General features: G+C 36.7%; 1 protein-coding gene across 6 annotated transcripts in view; it reads right to left on the minus strand.

The window, feature by feature from the left end:
- ADAMTSL1 (ADAMTS like 1) overlaps nucleotides 1–19,241 on the minus strand; it is a 1,019,582-nt gene that overhangs the window by 387,091 nt on the left and 613,250 nt on the right. For all 6 annotated transcript variants that reach the window (XM_067041438.1, XM_067041439.1, XM_059072941.2 and 3 more), the window contains one exon: nucleotides 15,451–15,496. In XM_067041438.1, the coding sequence (XP_066897539.1) occupies nucleotides 15,451–15,496 (46 nt within the window). The remainder of the gene's footprint in view (nucleotides 1–15,450; nucleotides 15,497–19,241) is intronic.

Below are 19,241 nucleotides of genomic sequence, written 5' to 3' on the forward strand. Positions count from 1 at the left end.
TGTGTTCTCCTGGAAAGGGTACTTTACCATAGAAAGGGGGAAGTTGATTAAAAAAAAAAAAAGGATGGAAGGAGGGCAGAACCAACATTACTGAGTCAGGCACCAGGCTGAGTGATTTTTAAGCTATTTTCTCATGTAAAACTCCTGTGAGATGGTATTTTTTTCAGTTTCAAAAATAAATATATATCCAATGACTTTTAAAATACTTTAACCCAACCTCATTTTTGAGGTAGTTTAAAATTTATACCAATCACAGAATACACGTTCACTGTAAAAAAAAAAAACCCAAAACTCTACAAAAGTATATAGAATAAAAAAGGAAAATCCCTCTTAAACAGTTCAAATTCTCTCTCTCTGCATTACATACACACATAATCACTGTGATCAGTTTGATGTGTGTCCTTCAAGACTTATGATATGCCAGGTACATTTCAGTTTAAGGATTTTTTTTAACTGACTGAGATCATGTTAAAGATATTACTCCACAACTTGCTTTATTTCACACTTACTATGTCTTGGAAGAACTTTATTATAGGTTATTACCTAGAGATCTACCCTATTCTTTTTATTTTTATTGGAGTATAATTGCTTTACAATGTTGTATTAGTTTCTGCTGTACAATGAAGTGAATCAGCTACATGCATACCTATATCCCCTCCCTGTTGGACCTCCCTCCCACCCCATCCCCCATCCCACCCATCCAGGTCACCACAGAGCACTGAGCTGAGCTTCCTGTGCTTTATAGCAGGTTCCCACCAGCTATCTATTATCCAGGACATATAAACAACCTAAATGTCCAACAACAGATGCATGGATAAAGAAGATGTGGTACCCTATTCTTTTTAATGATTGTATAGTGGTCCATGGTATGGACATACCACAATGTATTTAATCAGCTCCCACTCCATGTTTCCAATTTTTAAACTACCATAAACATCCAAATAACAGACATTCTTGGTACATATATAAAAAGGATATTTTTAAACGTAGGAAAGCTGAGATTGAAAGAGGTTAATGAATTTTATTTGAAAGCACATAATTACTAAGTGGCAGGACTCAGAAAAGCCCGTGTTCTTTCTGCTCTTCTTTGATGCTTTTAGTTCTCTGCATATGTGGGATTAAAAATGAAGAGTGTGTCCTTTGAACCACTCTCCCCTCCCCCTCCCCCTCCATCCTGATGGCCTCTTAGAGTCTGCTCAGATACAAATGCATGTGGGATTAAAAACCAGGAGAGCCTGGCCCCAATTTTGTTATGTGAATGGATGTATATGAAGGAACAAATGAAGTCTAATAAAGTTACTTGGAAAAGACATGTCCTACTAGACCTCAAAATGAGAGCACTTTCCTTCTCAGTGAAGATTACAGTATAAGGGAAGTTTCTGCTTTTCAGCTGGATGGATCAGTAAGGAGGGAAGTGTGGGTAGATCTGACAAGAAGCCCATTTCCTGGGTCCACTGCTGGAGAAGGCCGAGTAGTTAACCTCGGGGAGAACTGCCCAGGAGATCCACAATGCCCCTGGGAAGGCCCCTCTACCAGGTGGTGAGTTTTGAACATTTGTTAAGAAGAAATGAACATCTTTCCCTCAGAATTACTTTACTACTTAAGACACCTCTACTTGAGGTTAAGAACTACCTCTACTGCCTTTCATAGATCCTAGTCTGGGGTTGACTGGCTCTGGATCTGGGAGAAGAGGCACACACACAAAGGGGTAGTCAGAGCAGCCGGCTTTCCGTCGGTCTTCTGGTCCTCTTCCGAGCAATACCTATCAGGCTAAGGGCTAAGAATGCCCCTCACAAAATAACATTTGGGGCTAAGTTCAGATTCTTCAGCACAGATAAATACCTCCTTCCCCACAACATACCTTGCACCGCATCTCATAAAATGACCCGGTAGGGCCTAAACCAAGCAGGGCTACTTCAGATCTCACCCTTCGCACATACAACTGGGCTCCAATGTCACCTCAGAAGGAATTTCCTGACAACCTCATATAGAGCAGCCTCCCTTCGTAACTCTCATTACCCTGCCTTATTTCCTCCATTGTCTTTCACAATCTGAAACTGTCACACTTTTCTCTATTTACTTGTTAATCATATGCTTTCTCCCACTAGAGTATAAGGTTCATGAGAACAGGGGCCTTCTCTTTCTCTGTCACTATTATACCCCAGGGCCTAGAAAAAGTGTCTGGTACATAGTAGGTCACGGTAGAAATTGCTGAATGAATTCCATTCCCATGTTCCATAACACTTTCTCGTTGGAACCCATTTTCTTGAAAGGCTCAGCTCAAGTGTCACTCTATTTAGGATGTCGTTCACTCATTCACTATATGTGTTGAATGCCTACTGTGTGATAGAGGTTGCCAAACCTCACCTGTTCACAGTCCTTTTAATGTCTCAGTAATCTTTTTTATGGTACCTTTAGGCCAAGTGGAATACCTTCGGTTCCATTCATTAAGTAGTTAGGTCCAAAAAACTTAATAGGTATTTGTGTCGTAACAACTTAGTGGCCATTGGAAAAACAATACATGTGACTTGAAAGAAAAATAATATTTTACTTCAATCATAAGGAACCATGTTTTCTTACTGATGGGATGTATTTACCCGTTGTGTACTGCACAACTTCTCAGTTGAAATCAGATTGGAAAATGCCACCCTCATTCCCTGTCCCATGTTGATTTTCTGAAAGGACTTGTTTTTTATCAAAGCGAATGCCAACTTTCCAAAGATAAGACATCATATAAAAAAAATACAACATGATGTGGTAGTTTGTACAGTGCCCATCAGATGTCAAGTACTGCTGTGTTTCCCTTGAGTATTTAAAACATTCCCCTGCAGCCCTGGGGCCCTGCTGTGCTTCCTGCACAGTTTCAGAAGCATGGTGTTTCCACTTCATGTTAGGCAATGGGTGTACAGCAGTGAGAGAATCAGGTGTGGTCCTTCCGTGACCTCTTAGCATGTTGTGTTTACCTCCACACTGATAGTGTTTATCACACATTAATTCATTATGTGTGTGTGGATTTTTTTTTCCTGCTAGACTCTGGATTTCCCTGAGGACAAGTAGCCTGTCTTTTTATAGATAGCAGCAACTCCTAACATCCCTAATGCAGAATAACAGTTGGTGCTCTATAAATGTTGGTTAAATAAATGAACAAGTAAACAAGAGAATGAATAAGTGAACAAGTGAACAAATGAAAGGCCCTGACACACAACACAATGTCTTATTTTCAGCTATTGAATAAGGACTTGATTATGAGAAAGTGATACTTCTTCCTACCTTAGACATGCCTCTTGGCTGGAAAATGGCCCAACATGCAGGCTCACTGACTCCTGAAGTTGTTGTTATTTACTACAGAATCTGTCTAGACTCTAGGGGTATTTCACAGGTCTGAATGTTATTCCAGAAATTTAAAAGAAAATTCTGGCCAAGAAAGGCCTGTAGCAGAATGTTCTTTCCTTCCATGAGTTACTACTTGACTCCTGACATAAAGCACCAAATGTGCCCTGATTTTATGCTGTACGACCTGATGAGAAAAATGAACATGGGGTCAAATGGAAATTGACCTTAGATTGACCATTAATAAACATGTGAGGGACTTTAGGAGAGCCATGAAACTTTACAACCTCAGTGATGAGAATCACTGGTTAAGATGGGTGATCAAGGTCTACAGCAAAGACAGGAAACTTTGCTTCTACTGTCCACGTGGGGTCACTTCGATCTGACTCTACTTTATTGCTGGCTGTAAATTTGTTCACTGCAGTACTTCCAGTCACTAAACCAACATAGATATCTTCACGGGTCTGCATTTAGATCCAAATCTGCTAGAGCCCAGACATAAAATTTTGAAGAATTACAGAATTTTAGAGCTGGAAGGGATTTTTGAAATCATTTAGTTCAACCCCCTCATTGTTTAGGTGTAGAAAGTGAGGCCCCCAAAAGTTATAAACTTGCCTAGGATCATTCTGTCCTCTCTGGCCATTATAGCTGCTGCTTTTGTCTCTTGTCAGAATGCTGCACATAAGGCATTCCATAGCAACGATGCTGGAGACCATAAAAGTGGATTGTATCAAGTGGCTTAGGAAAAGACATTCTCCCTCTAAAACATAGCTCACATCTTCCCACCAGTGCCTACCTAGTCTAAGCATCCATTAGTGCTCTTGAAAACTACTGGAATCGCCTCCTAACTGGCATTTCTGCTTCCACTCTCTTCTTTGCCATCTATCTCTAGAGTGATTCTGTGGCCAAACCTATTTTTTAAAATTGTAAGTCCAACTCTATTTTCCCCTCCTTAAAATTCTCAGTAGTTCCCCTTTGTGCTTAAACTATAACACTTTATGACATCTAGCACAATCTAGCTTCTGTCTACTTGCACTTTTATTTTTTCTTATCTTCTAATAATCTTCCCCTTGCACACTAGTCTTTATACTGGGCTTTCTTCCTTCTTTGAACACACCACATTCCTTCACTCTTCAGAGCCTCTGCACTAGCTGTTCCTTCTCTCTGATTCACTCTTCCTTTGATGTTCCCAGAGCTCATTTCTTCCTGTCATTCAAGTGTCACTCCCCAAGTGGATTTCCCCAACCTTCCAATTTGAAGTCACCACTGATCACTTAATTCTCTGCAGAGAATCACTACCTGATATTGTTTCCTTTAAGTAACTTGTCTGTCTACTGGTTTGTAATCTGGTTTCCTCCATTAGAATGAAAGCTTCAGGAGACCTAGGTTTTGGTCTTATTCACCAGTATATCCCAGTCCTGAGAACAATTCTTGTGCTTAATTATTCTTGGAATGAATGATGTTTTGTCTCCATGTGCTAAAAACGCTTTTAGTGTTTCAACCATTCCTCAGAAGACAGAAATCCCTGCCCCCTCACCTCACCCCCACTTCTGATTGCTCCCTGAAAGTTTTAGAAGAGATATGGAAATGTGGTTTCCCAACTGTAATCTTGCAAATGTATTTTTCTGAAGAACAGTAAAGTGTTGCAAAATACTGTGATAAAATCTTAATGAAGAACATGAGAGCACCATCAGCTACCACAGGCATCTTGGACTAAGAGGAGGCTAATTGTGGTCACTGTCTCCGAAATCTCAACTCTAGCGAAGTTTAAGGACAATGATGAAGAAACAGTTTATAAGAAACACAGCATTTCTCTAAACACATTGGAATTCAATTTTAAATGCCTAATTAAGATCAATGTGTTCAGATTTGAGGCTATTTGAATAAACAGGAAGATGCAACCTAAGGAGACCTTGTGAGGGGCCCCAGGGAAGGTCTGAGACGTAGTGAGCCACTTGACTGGTTTGCCAGGTTCACACCTACTGTTTCTCGCAATGGTATCCTTAGCTTTTGCTTTCAGAAAGAGAGAGCCTTGCCACATTCCTAAAAAAGAGAAGGGACAGTCCAATGGGAAAGGTTGGATGAACTATGTCCTTATGAATGAAAATAGCCTACTTGAACCAGCTAGAAATGATGTAAGAAAGTACCATGACTCCGAGAACTATGCAAAAATCATCGGAACTTTAACTTTCTTATACTGATACACTCTGTCTATAGAGTGATTAACAATAAAACCTTAAAAGTACATGAGCTGATATTTCAGTCAAGCCAGAAAAATTGGGAATCTAAGGAGATGTTTTCTCCCCCTCTTGTTTTAGGGAACAAGAACCTAAAGAAATGTTGTGTGTAGCAACTACAAAGAATAGAAATAGATGGTGAATCTCTGGAGGAGAAGTGGTCCAGAAGAGCCATAGGAAGCTGTCCAGGGATTAAGGAGTGACGCTGGAGGCTTATCTAACAAGAGGCCCTCAAGTGTTTCCAAAACAAGCATCTAAAAGGGGAATATTTAAATGAATTGTTCAGAACTTCTTAGTTTGAAAAATTGGAGTGTGATTATGAAAAGATTCTTATGAAATTTTTCATTTTTTGGCAATGTTGCTTCTGTCGTAGCCAAAAGCCAGAAAAAGAGCATCAAATTACTTGAAGACTCTAGGTTCTCATAAAAAATTCAGTGTCAGTTTGATTCTACAAGCTGTAAAGAGTTGGCTGGTGCTATGGGTTTTAAGTAATGTTAGGTCAGTCTTAGCCTGCATCTGTCCATGGAAACGCTCATAATGATAGCATGGAAGTTGGGGGCTGTTTCTGAAGAGCTTTAAGGAAAGAGCAGGCAGACATCTGCTCATGATGCTTTAGGCATTTATCTACTTAGGATAGTTTGGACCCATTCTAAAATCCTAAAAGCTAGAAAGAAAAGGAATGGAAGTTAAAGAGATTCTTTAATAACATCATGTGTTTTTTTCATATTTCATCTAATTAAAATTTTTTTGCATTGTTTGTTTATTTGTGCTTTTGTTTTTTTTTTAAAAATTGGAGTATAGTTGATTTACAATGTTGTGTTAATTTCAGGTGTACAGCAAAGTAACTCAGTTATACAGATATATATATATTCATATTCTTTTCCCTTATAGGTTATTACAAAGTCTAGAGTAGAGTTCCCTGTGCTATCCAGTAGGTCCTTGTTGGTTATCTATTTTGTATATAGTAGTGTGTATATGTTAATCCCAAATTCCTAATTTATCCCTCCCCTGCCTCCTTTCCCCTTTGGTAACCATAAGTTTGTTTTCTATGTCATGCATTTTTAAAACTATGGTATATATATATATATCTACAATAAAAGGCATCATAAAGAAAACCAATGAGCTATAGTATACTTACATCAAAATTTTTTCTTACTATCACTACAACAAACTGTTGATACCATTTTTTTAATGTAAAAAGAAGCACTACAGCTATTTGATATTTTTAATCAATCAACAGTTGAGTGAGGTATGTGTGTGTGGTGAAGAAGACAATGCTATGGGTTGTGTTATGTGGCGCCCAGTGTTCTATATGGAAATAGGGAAACAAACTAGGCAAAATTTTCTATTGAACAATTACTTCCACTCCCATTTATCAAGGCTTCTAGTTCCTTATGCTCTCCCTGGTCAGGCATTTTAAAATATATACTGTTCATTCATTTTAGTCTTTCTTATCTCATCTGTATTCTGGCCAGGGGTCACCTCCACTGTCCATTTTCTTTTTTTTTTTTTTAATTTTTCATTGTAGTTGATTTACAATATTGTGTTATTTCAGATGTACAGCAAAGTGAATTAGTTATAGATATACATATATCCACTCTTTTTTAGATTATTTTCCTATATAGATTATTACAGAACATTGAGTAGATTTCCCTGTGCTATACAGTAGGTCCTTATTAGTTCTCTATTTTATTTATAGTAATGTGTATATATTAATCCTGATTTGCTAATTTATCCCTCCACCCCCTTTTCACCTTTGGTAACCATAAGTTTGTTTTCTACATCTGTGACTCTATTTCTGTTTTGTAAATAAGTTCATTTGTACCACTTGGATAAAGAAGATGTGGTACGTGTACACAACTGAATATTACTCAGCCATAAAAAAGAATGAAATAATGTCATTTGCAGCAACATGGATGGACCTAGAGATTAAGTGAAGTAAGTCAGACAGAGAAAGACAAATATTATATGATATTGCTTATATGTGGAATCCACTCTCCATTTTTGTGTGTGTGCATCTCAGTATTGCCAGACTAAGTCCTAACACCCTCCTGACCACATACTCTGTAAGGGCAAGTTCTCTAACCTTAGTCTAACCCTCTCTGCTACTACTAACAGTTCTTTTATTTTGCTTTGCTGGCTTCCACTCAATTTCCCCAGTGGCTATGCTAGGCCTTCATGCTTACTGTCCCAAGTCCAACTTCCCTCCTTCCCTTTCAGCAGAGGACTTAGAAGACTTCTCTATAGAGAACCTTGAGCTTGTTCATCATGAGTAACCTCAACTTGTCTCATCTTCAAAAGCTTTCTATTTCCTCATCCCTTCTTTCTCTATCTGTGTCTGTTTTTTTAAGAATAGAGTGTATGTCTTTTTCCTTTATCAGGAGTCCTTCTTTTCTTGCCACCCAATGTCTGCTTTGGGACTTGTGGCATCAGGTATATCCTCATCTGCACATATCATCAATCTCTCCCTCCAGATCAACTAATCTCTTAAGGGGTCTCTTATTTAAACAAACAAACAAAACAACACACCCTCCCACCCTTCTGTGACTCTACAAATAATGAAGTGTCTCTGTTAACACTTTATAAGAATAACTTAGACCTACTGATTCCATTTCCTCATTAATATGCTATACCCACTGCCATCCTGATTCTATTCCTAATACACTAGAGAAACTGCTCCCCCACTGGCCTTTTTTTTCAGACTTCGACCTTCTGGCAACATTTATCCTACAGAACATCTTCAAGAATTTTGTCTTATTTCTTCTGCTACCTTTTTCATGATGCTTTTTATGGCTTATCTCTTACTATGTCTTCTTTCTTCCTGAGTACAGACATGCACCAAAGTTCCGAGGTTCCCTTCTCTCATTATTCTATTTGCTCTACCTACAAAAACTATTGCCAAATCTTTAAATTCTGTATTTCTTGCTTTGTGCTTCTGTTTCTTGAGCCCCGATCTCTTTCCTCAGATCAGATTCCCCCTAACCTAGTTGAATATAGCACCTACAAGTCCAGCCTGCATATCAAACTCAACAGTGTCCCTAAATCAAATTTACTGTTTTCCTCTCCAAAATCTCCTCTCAATATTCGTACTTCTGATAATGACATTCACTGTTCTTCCAGAAGATGGGTACTCATTTTGTATTCAACAAATATCTATCTCGCGCTTAATATATGTAAGTCAGCAGTTCTAGGCACTGGGGATGAAGGAGTGGACAAGGTGAACAAGGCTCTATCCTCATGGAGTTTACATTCGAGAGTGGGAAAGCAGAACACCAACAAGTAATCAAATAAGATAAATTCTGGTAGAGATAAGTCCTTAAAAATAAAAAGTAAAATGTGGTTGATTGACTATTGTGAGGAATGGGGCCAGGCAATGGGACCACCACATTAGATAAGGTGGTCAAGGAAAACTCTTTGAGGAAATGGTATCTGAGTTGAGATTGGAATAAGGAAGATGCCCATCATGCAAATATCAAAGAAAGAGCTTGTCCAACAGAGGGATCAGGAAGTGCTAGAGCTCTAAACATGCATATGCCTCTGTTTCCTTTATTCCCATTTCAACTCATCACTCTCATTTAAATCACTTGTTAAGTTGTACAGAGTGACCTTAATTTTGATCTCTCCTATATCTATTTCCTCCTAGTTTCAGCCCTCATTACTTCTTGCTCCTCATTGTTTCCTGTCCAAGTGCATCCCTCATATCACCACAGAATTAAACTTCTTAAAGTGGAACTCTACAATATCCTTCTCTCGCTCCACAATCTCTGGTGACCCTCCATTATTCACTGAACTAATATAAATTCAGAAGCTTAACATTCAAATCTGGTAACGGTGTAACCTCAAAATATCTTTAAATTCTTCTCTTCCATACTGCTAAGCACAATCCTATCCAAATTCATGTTCAGAACACACCTTCAACATTCTTGTCTCCAAAGTTGCCCATTATGTCTCCTCCATTTGAACTGGTTGTCATCCCCTCCCACCCAATCTGAGCCAGTCACAGTGCTCCTAGCCTTCTTATCCCTACCTGAAATCACCTCCTCCTTGAAGGCCCTTCAGATTTCTCTCTGCTTTTAACCCACAAGAACTTTATCCCTTTCTTAATACGTTTGTCATATTTTGCCCTAGGATATGGTTATGTGCACATCTGTCTTTTCTTTCTACATTCATTACCGTAAAACAGATGTTTTAAGACATTGACCACATGCTATTTATCCTTGTAGTAGTGCCGTGCCTCATACAGTTGGCACTGAATAGTATTTGCTAAACAAATGAATTCGGCAAATCTGAGTTTGATTAACTGATATTTATTTCATGATACCCAAGTGGTTTCCCTTTTATCATTCCTCTTATTTGTTCTCAAGAGACCTGGATGTGAAAAGTCAGAAAGCTTTCCTGGAGGAGAAGAGAGGAAACAGAGAGAGTCTTTATTCTGAAGTTTCAATCTGGCCAAATGATTAAAAGTTTGTATTGAGGAATATTAAAAATACCTATTTTTTGATATGCATAATACATACACTGTGAAATAAATAACTCTCGCTGAAATACTAATTGGTTGATTGCTGCTCAGGATACATGAAACTCCATAGCATTAGTCAGTGCTTAAAAAATACCTTATCATCCGGGCTCCTTGGTGGGGCTAATGGCGGACTTTGGGAGGGCTCATGCCAAGAAGTAATTCCAAGAACTTCTACTGCCAGTGTCCTTGTCCTCATGATGAGACAGAACTACCCCCCACCTCTGCAGGAGACCCTCCAATACTAGCAGGATAGCCTCATGCAAGAGAGGGCAGACAGCAGAAGCAAGAAGAATTACAATCCTGCAGCCTGTGGAACAAAAACCACATTCACAGAAAGATAGACAAGATGAAAAAGCAGAGGTCTATGTACCAGATGAAGGAACAAGATAAAACCAAGAAAAATAAATAAATAAATAAATGAAGTGGAGATAGGCAATCTTCCAGAAAAAGAATCCAGAATAATGATACTGAAGATTATCCAAGACCTTGGAAAAAGAATAGAGGTAAAGATCGAGAAGATGCAAGAAATGTTTAACAAAGACCTAGAAGAATTAAAGAACAAACAAACAGAGATTAACAATACAGTAACTGAAATGAAAACCACACTAGAAGGAATCAATAGCAGAATAACAGAGGCAGAAGAACGGATAAGTGACCTGGATGACAGAATGGTGGAATTCATTGCTGTGGAACAGAATAAAGAAAAAAGAATGAAAAGAAATGAAGACAGCCTAAGAGACCTCTGGGACAACATTAAACACCACAACATTCACATCATAGGGGTCCCAGAAGGAGAACAGAGAAAGAAAGGACATGAGAAAATATTTAAAGAGATTAGAGTCAAAAATTTCCCTAACATGGTAAAGGAAATAGCCACCCAAGTCCAGGAAGCACAGAGAGTCCCATAGATGATAAACCCAAGGAGAAACACTCTGAGACACATAATAATCAAATTGGCAAAAAATAAAGACAAAGAAAAATTATTGGAAGCAGCAAGGGGAAAAGGACAAATAACATACAAGGGAACTCCCATAAGGTTAACAGCTGATTTCTCAGCAGAAACTCTACAAACCAAAAGGGAGTGGCATGATATACTTAAAGTGATGAAAGGGAAGAACCTACAATGAAAATTACTCTACCTGGCAAGGATCTCATTCAGATTCGATGGAGAAATCAAAAGCTTCACAGACAAGCAAAAGCTAAGAGAATTCAGCACCACTAAACCAGCTCTACAACAAATGCTAAAGGAACTTCTCTAAGTGGGAAACAAAAGAGAAGAAAAGGACCTACAAAAACAAACCCAAACAATTAAGAAAATGGTCATAGGAACATATGTATTGATAATTACCCTAAACGTTAATGGATTAAATGCTCCAACCAAAAGACACAGGCTTGCTGAAGGGATACAAAAACAAGACGCATATATATGCTTTCTACAAGAGACCCACTTCAGAGCTAGGGACACATTAAGACTGAAAGTGAGGGGATGGAAAAAGACATTCCATGCAAATGGAAATCAAAAGAAAGCTGGAGTTGCAATACTCATATCAGATAAAATAGACTTTAAAATAAAGAATCTTACAAGAGACAAGGAAGGACACTACATAATGATCAGGGGATCAATCCAAGGAGAAGTTATAAAAATTATAAATATTTATGCACCCAACATAGGAGCACCTCAATACATAAGGCAACTGATAACAGCTATAAAAAACTAAATCGACAGTAACAAATTAATAGCGGGGATTTTAACACCTCACTTACACCAATGGACAGATCATCCAAAATGAAAATAAATACGAAATAGAAACTTTAAATGACACAACAGACCAATAGATTTAATCGATATTTATAGGACATTCCATCCAAAAACAGCAGATTACACTTTCTTCTCAAATGCACACAGAACATTCTCCAGGTTAGATCACATCTTGGGTCACAAATCAAGCCTCAGTAAATTTAGGAAAATTGAAATCATATCAAGCATCTTTTCTGACCAAAACGCTATGAGATTAGAAATCATTTACAGGGAAAAAAACGTAAAAAACAAACACATGGAGGCTAAACAATACATTACTAAATAACCAAGCGATTGCTGAACAAATCAAAGGGGAAATCCAAAACTACCTAGAGACAAATGACAATGAAAATACGATGATCCAAAACCTATGGCAGCAAAAGCAGTCTTAAGAGTGAAATTTGTAGCTTTACAAGCCTACCCCAAAAAACAAGAAAAATCTCAAATAAATAATGTAACCTCACACCTACAGGAACTAGAGAAAGAGGAACAAACAAAACCCAAAGTTAGCAGAGGGAAAGAAATCATAAAGATCAGAGCAGAAATAAGTGAAATAGAAACCAAGAAAACAATAGCAAAGATCAGTAAAACTAAAAGCTGGTTCTTTGGGAAGATTAACAAAATTGATAAACCATTAGCCAGACTCATCAAGAAGAAGAGGGAGAGGACTCAAATCAATAAAATTAGAAATGAAAAAGGAGAAGTTACAACAGACACTGCAAAAATACAAAGCATCCTAACAGACTACTACAAGCAACTCTATGCCAATAAAATGGATATCTTGGAAGAAATGGACAAATGCTTAGAAAGGTATAACATTCCAAGACTGGACCAGGGAGAAATAGAAAGTATGAACAGACCAATCACAAGTCATGAAGTTGAAACTGTGATTAAAAATCTTCCAACAAACAGAAGTCCAGGACCAGATGGCTTCACAGGTGAATTCTATCAAACATTTACAGAACAGCTAACACCCATCCTTCTCAAAATCTTCCAAAAAATTGCAGAGGAAGGAACACTCTCAAACTCAATCTATGAGGCCACCATCACCCTGACACCAAAACCAGACAAAGTTACTCAAAAAAAGAAAATTACAGACCAATATGACTGATGAATATAGATGCAAAACTCCTCAACAAAATACCAGCAAACAGACTCCAACAACACATTAAAAGGATCACACACCATGATCAAGTGGGATTTATCCCAGGGATGCAAAGATCCTTCAATATATGTAAATCAATCAATGTAACACACCATATTAACAAAGTGAAGAAGAAACACCATATGATCATCTCAATAGATGCAGAAAAACCTTTTGACAAATTTCAACACCCATTTATGATAAAAACTCTTCAGAAAGTGGGTATAGAGGGAACCTACCTCGACATAATAAAGGCCATATACAACAAACCAACAGCAAACATCATTCTCAATGGTGAAAAACTGAAAGCATTTCCTCTAAGATCAGGAACAAGACAAGGATGTCCACTCTCGTCACTATTATTCATATTATTCAACATATTTTTGGAAGTCCTAGCCATGGCAAACAGAGAGGAAAAAGATATACAAATTGGAAAAGAAGAATTAAAACTGTAATTGTTTGCAGATGACATGATACTATACATAGAGAATCCTAAAGATGCTACCAGAAAACTACTAGAGCTAATCAATTAATCCAGTAAAGTAGCAGGATACAAAATTAATGCACAGAAATCTCTTGCACTCCTATACACTAATGACGAAAATATGAAAGAGAAATTAAGGAAACACTTCCATTTACCAATTCAACAAAAAGAATAAAATACCTAGGAGTAAACCTACCTAAGGAGACAAAAGACCTGTATGCAGAAAACTATAAGACACTGATGAAAGAAATTAAGATGACACCAACAGATGGAGAGATATACCATGTTCTTGGATTGGAAGAATCAATATTGTGATAATGACTATACTACCCAAAGCAATCTACAATTCAATGCAATCCCTATCAAATTACCAATGGCATTTTTTACAGAACTAGAACAAAAAATCTTAAAATTTGTATGGAGACAAAAAAGACCCCGGAGAGCCAAAGCAGTCTTGAGGGAAAAAAGCAGAGCTAGAGGAATCAGACTCTCTGACTTCAGACTATACTACAAAGCTACAGTAATCAAGACAATATGGTACTGGCAGAAAAACAGAAACATAGATCAATGGAAAGAGATAGAAAGCCCAGATATAAACCCACATACCCATGATCAGCTAATCTATGACAAAGGAGGCAATGATATACAATGGAGAAAAGACAGTCTCTTTAATAAGTGGTGCTGGGAAAACTGGATAGCTACATGTAAAAGAATGAAATTAGAACACTCTGTAACACCGTACAAAAAAAAATAAACTCAAAATGGATTAAGACCTAAATGTAAGACCAGACACTATAAAACTCTTAGAGGAAAACATAGGAAGAACACTCTTTGACATAAATCACAGAAAGGTCGTTTTTGATCCACCTCCTAGAGTAATGGAAATAAAAACAAAAATAAACATATGGGAGCTAATGAAACTTAAAAGCTTTTGCACAGCAAAGGAAACCATAAACAAGATGAAAAGAGAACCCTCAGAATGGTATAAAATATTTGCAAATGAATCATCGGACAAAGGATTAATCTCCAAAATATATAAACAGCTCATGCAGCTCAATATTAAAAAAACAAACAACCCAATCCAAAAATGGGCAGAAGACCTAAATAAACATTTCTCCAAAGAAGACATACAGATGGCTAAGAAGCACATGAAAAGCTGCTCAACATCACTAATTATTAGAGAAATGCAAATCAAAACTACAGTGAGGTATCACCTCACACCAGTTAGAATGGGCATCATCAGAAAATCTACAAACAACAAATGCTGGAGGGGGTATGGAGAAAAGGGAAACCTCTTGAAATGTTGGTGGGATACAGCTACTATGGAGAACAGTATGGAGGTTCCTTAAAAATCTAAAAATAGAATTACCATATGACCCTACAATCCCACTACTTGGTATATACCCAGAGAAAACCATAATTGAAAAAGACACAGGCACCCCAATGTTCATTGCAGCACTATTTACAATATCCAGGTCATGGAAGCAACATATATGCCCACTGACAGATGAATGGATAAAGAAGATGTGGTACATATATACAATGGAATATTACTCAGCCATGAAAAGGAATGAAATTGGGTCATTTGTTGAGATGTGGATGGATCTAGAGACTCTCACACAGAGTGAAGTAAGTCAGAAAGAGAGAAACAAGTATAGTATATTAATGCATATATGTGGAAGCTAGAAAAATGGTACAGATGAACCAGTTTGCAGGGCAGAAATTGAGACTCAGATGCAGAGAAGAAACGTATGGACACCAAGGGGGGAAAGCAGTTGGGGGAGTGGGGGAAGGGGTGGGATGAATTGGGAGATTGGGATTGATGTGTTTACACTGATGTGTATAAAATGGATGACTAATAAGAACCTGCTGTATAAAAAAATAAATAAAATTAAATTTAAAAATACCTTATCACAATTTTAGAACCTTAATACTTACCACATTACTGCATGTTCTATATCGGATATTTCTTCCCTCACAGCTCCTAGAAAAAAAACCAACAACTCATTACTACCTATGAAGGACCCAAACTTGAACTGTTTTGTTACAAAAATGATTTCTTCTCATTACCAATATAAAAGCCTCTCTTTTCTTCTGAGTATGCTCTTAGAGGAATTACTATCAAATGTTAAATTGATCAGATCTAAAGGAGTTGTATACATAAATTGATTTCTCTATGAGCGTTGAAACTAAGCATTCATTTTGCTTCAAAAGTTGTCAAAGTAAGTACTTATAGTGAGTTCTTATTTAATCAAATAGATTTAATGCAAGGTTTTCTGATAAATATCAATATTAAATGAATCCTCTCTTAATTATCTCTGGTATAAAACTAAAGATAGTTTTCACTAATATGAAAGATCTTACATTTAGAATATGATAAAAATTGGACTTAACATTCAACATGGCTTTTAAAATTACACATCTAAGAATATGAAAGTCATAATTCTTAAAGAATTATCTTCATTTCTAAAGTACATCCTCATTGTGGAGGTTTTAGAAAAGAAAGATGATGCAAAAGAACAAAAATCCCCCATAGCTGTCTCATCTAAAGATAATCACTATTACTTTGATTTATTAATTTCTTTCTGGTGCAGAGGAAATAACATCACATACAATTTTATAGCTTTCTTTTCTTCCACGTAAAAATTTTTTGAGGTATTTTTCCACACTACTAAATAACTTTAAAGACATCATTTTGAGAGCTACATACTATTCCATCAAATGATGTAACTTGTGTAACCATTCTTCCATTTCTTGTCATTTAAGTAGTTTCTAACTTGGGGTTTGATAAGTGATCGTGTGATAAACCATGTCCATGCATATGTTTTATCCAAGTTTCTGATTATGTCTTTAGGACACATAAGTTTCTAGAAGGGGAATTACAGCACTAAAGGAAATGAACTTTTATAAGGCTCTTGATAAATATTGCCTTGCATTCTATAAAGTTTGTACCATTGCATACTCCCACCAGCAATATATGGGAGTTTCCATTTTACTGAACTGTTGTGAACAAAAACAATAAATTTTTTATTAAATGTTCAATGATGACACTTAAGAACAGCAGTACTCTGCTCTTTCAAAATAAGTCACACTTATAAAAAGACAAGTAAAATGTGAAATTCTGAGAGAATTATCATACTAATAACTAATAGTTATGGAATTCCAGGTATATTTCTAAGTTTGTTATATGTATTAATTTATTTACTCTTCTCAAGAACACTGGGAGACCCGGTACGATCATTATACCCATTTTACAGAAGAGAAAATGGAAGCTTAGGGAGGTTAAGCAACTTGCCAAAATCACACAACTATTAAGTAGTAGAGCTGAGATTTGAAACCGAGCCATTCAGAGCTTACACTCATAACCATGATGCTTTACTGCTCCCTATCACTTGTTTGTTCAGCACACGTCCATTGAGCTCCTATTATATATTACTTCTATTATATATTATATATATTATTATATATTATATAATTTATTATATATTATATATTACTTCTGGGAATACAAAGAAGAATGAGCATGACTTGGTCTTTGCTATTAAGAAAATTATTCATATACTTCAGTGTAAAAAATGCAAGACAGTATTTGTGTTAGGTCTCAAGAACGTCATCAAAAAGAAAATGTCATCTGAAAATACAATTACACAAAGGCTATCTTAGATAGAAAGGTCCCAGGCTTGAAGACTTGACTGTAACCAGATTGACTATATTAATATGCACTCAACAGTAGAATGTAACAAAGGAAAAAAAGCGCTGGCCAGAATCATAGAAAAAAAGGAGAATGGAAGAGATTCTAGGTTGCCAGTGCCCAGCCCAGCAATGTCCCAGGCTAAGGGCCAATGAACTTCACATCTTCCTGATCCCCTTGGCTAGGCTGTTGCTATCACAGTCCAGATGCCTCACACTAACCTAGCTGATGCCAGTGAATTTTTTGCTCATCCCAGAAATATCCCTCATTACAATGCCATGTTGATCAAAGCAATTTGCCAAGAGTGGTCTGTTTTTACATGACTGCTAAGAGGCAGAGGCACTGGTCATGCTGACATGGGAATGGTCCACATCATGGACAGTTCTACTTTTCACTGTAAGTTAATAAATTGGCATTTTAACTTGAAATATTAACCTCACGGGCCAAGTCACTGCAAGTCCACCTCCAAGAGAAGGATTTGTTCTTGGTGTGATTGCTGGAAAATATCAGGTTTCTGAGTTTAAAAAGATGAGAGCTAGGCTCCAGTTGATGGTAAATTTACAAGGTAATTAATGCTATGACCTGGAGGCCTTTGGTAGCATGCTATGTAGACATCAGTGTTGGTTGAATGTGATATGTTTTTCAATTTTGAAATTCCTAATGCATATGTGACATACTGTAGTGGCTAAGAGTTCCCAGTTTGAAAGCAGAACCTTTTTTTCTGGAATCCTGATTCCTTAGTTTCTATACCTCAGTTTTGTCATCTGTAAAATGGCATAATATTATTTATCTCCTGGGATTATTATGAGGAGTAACTGAGTTAATATTTGTGAAGCACTTCAAACAGTGCCTCACACATAGTAAGCACTATATAGACATTTAACAAATAAATTAATTATGTGATAGATGTAAAAATATAATAGATATTAAAAGAGGGTGAAGGATATGTGGAGAAGAAACCATAGGCAAAGGCATAGAGGAATGAAAAGATATGGTGTGTTTGTACATTTTTAAGTGGTTTGGTTGTGTGGTTTTGGGTGTATGTGGGGAACTGAAAGAGATTTACAAAAGCCTTCTAACTGTGAACTTTGCAATAGGCAGAGGGGAACCACTGAAGTTTTTAAAACAAAGGAGATCCAATGATGACTTCGTGCCTTAAAAAAGTGAACTGGCATTAATCATGAAGACCTTAAAATGCTATGTTTTTCACCCTCCTTTTATTTTCTTTTCCTAACCTTATCTCTCTGAAAGGAATAATGGAAACACATCTGAATTAGGAGTTTGACAATCTGAGTCATAGACTTTGCTCTTCCTCTTGTCCTCTCAGGGTTTTTGCTTCCTCATCTGTCAACTGGATATCACTGTATATGGAAATGTCAGTGCCTAAAGTTGTGATCACCAACTGAGATAACTCACAAATCCAAATGTCAATGGGGTTATTAGATATAATGCTTACTAAAAAATTAAAAAGCAGAAAAACATCTAGTTCAATAATTTAAATGAGCCTTTTCCCAGATATTTTAAACTATGAATACCTACTATGTATGTTCTAAAAGCATCCTTGATATGGACCTAGAGATTATCATACTAAGTGACATAAGGCAAATAAAGACAAATATTATATGACAGCACTTATATATGGAATCTAAAAAAATAATATAATTAAACTTATTTACAAAACAGAAACAGACTCACAAATATAGAAAACAAACTTACAGTTACCAAAGGGGAAAGGTGGGGGAGGACAAATTAGGAGTTTGGGATTAACATATACACACTACTATATATAAAATAGATAAACAACAAGGATTTACTGTATAGCACAGGGAACTATATTCAGTAGCTTGTAATAACCTACAATGGAAAAGAATCTGAAAATGAATACATATATAAAGATAGATAGATACAGATATATAAATATATAGATACAGATATCTGAATCACTTTGATGTATGTCTCAAACTAACACAATATTGTAAATCAACTATAGTTCAATAATTTTAAAAAAGCATTCTTGGGTAACAGGAAAAGTAAGTAT

Source organism: Kogia breviceps, chromosome 8 (assembly GCF_026419965.1).
Source record: "Kogia breviceps isolate mKogBre1 chromosome 8, mKogBre1 haplotype 1, whole genome shotgun sequence".
In the NCBI taxonomy this organism is placed as follows: domain Eukaryota; kingdom Metazoa; phylum Chordata; class Mammalia; order Artiodactyla; family Physeteridae; genus Kogia; species Kogia breviceps.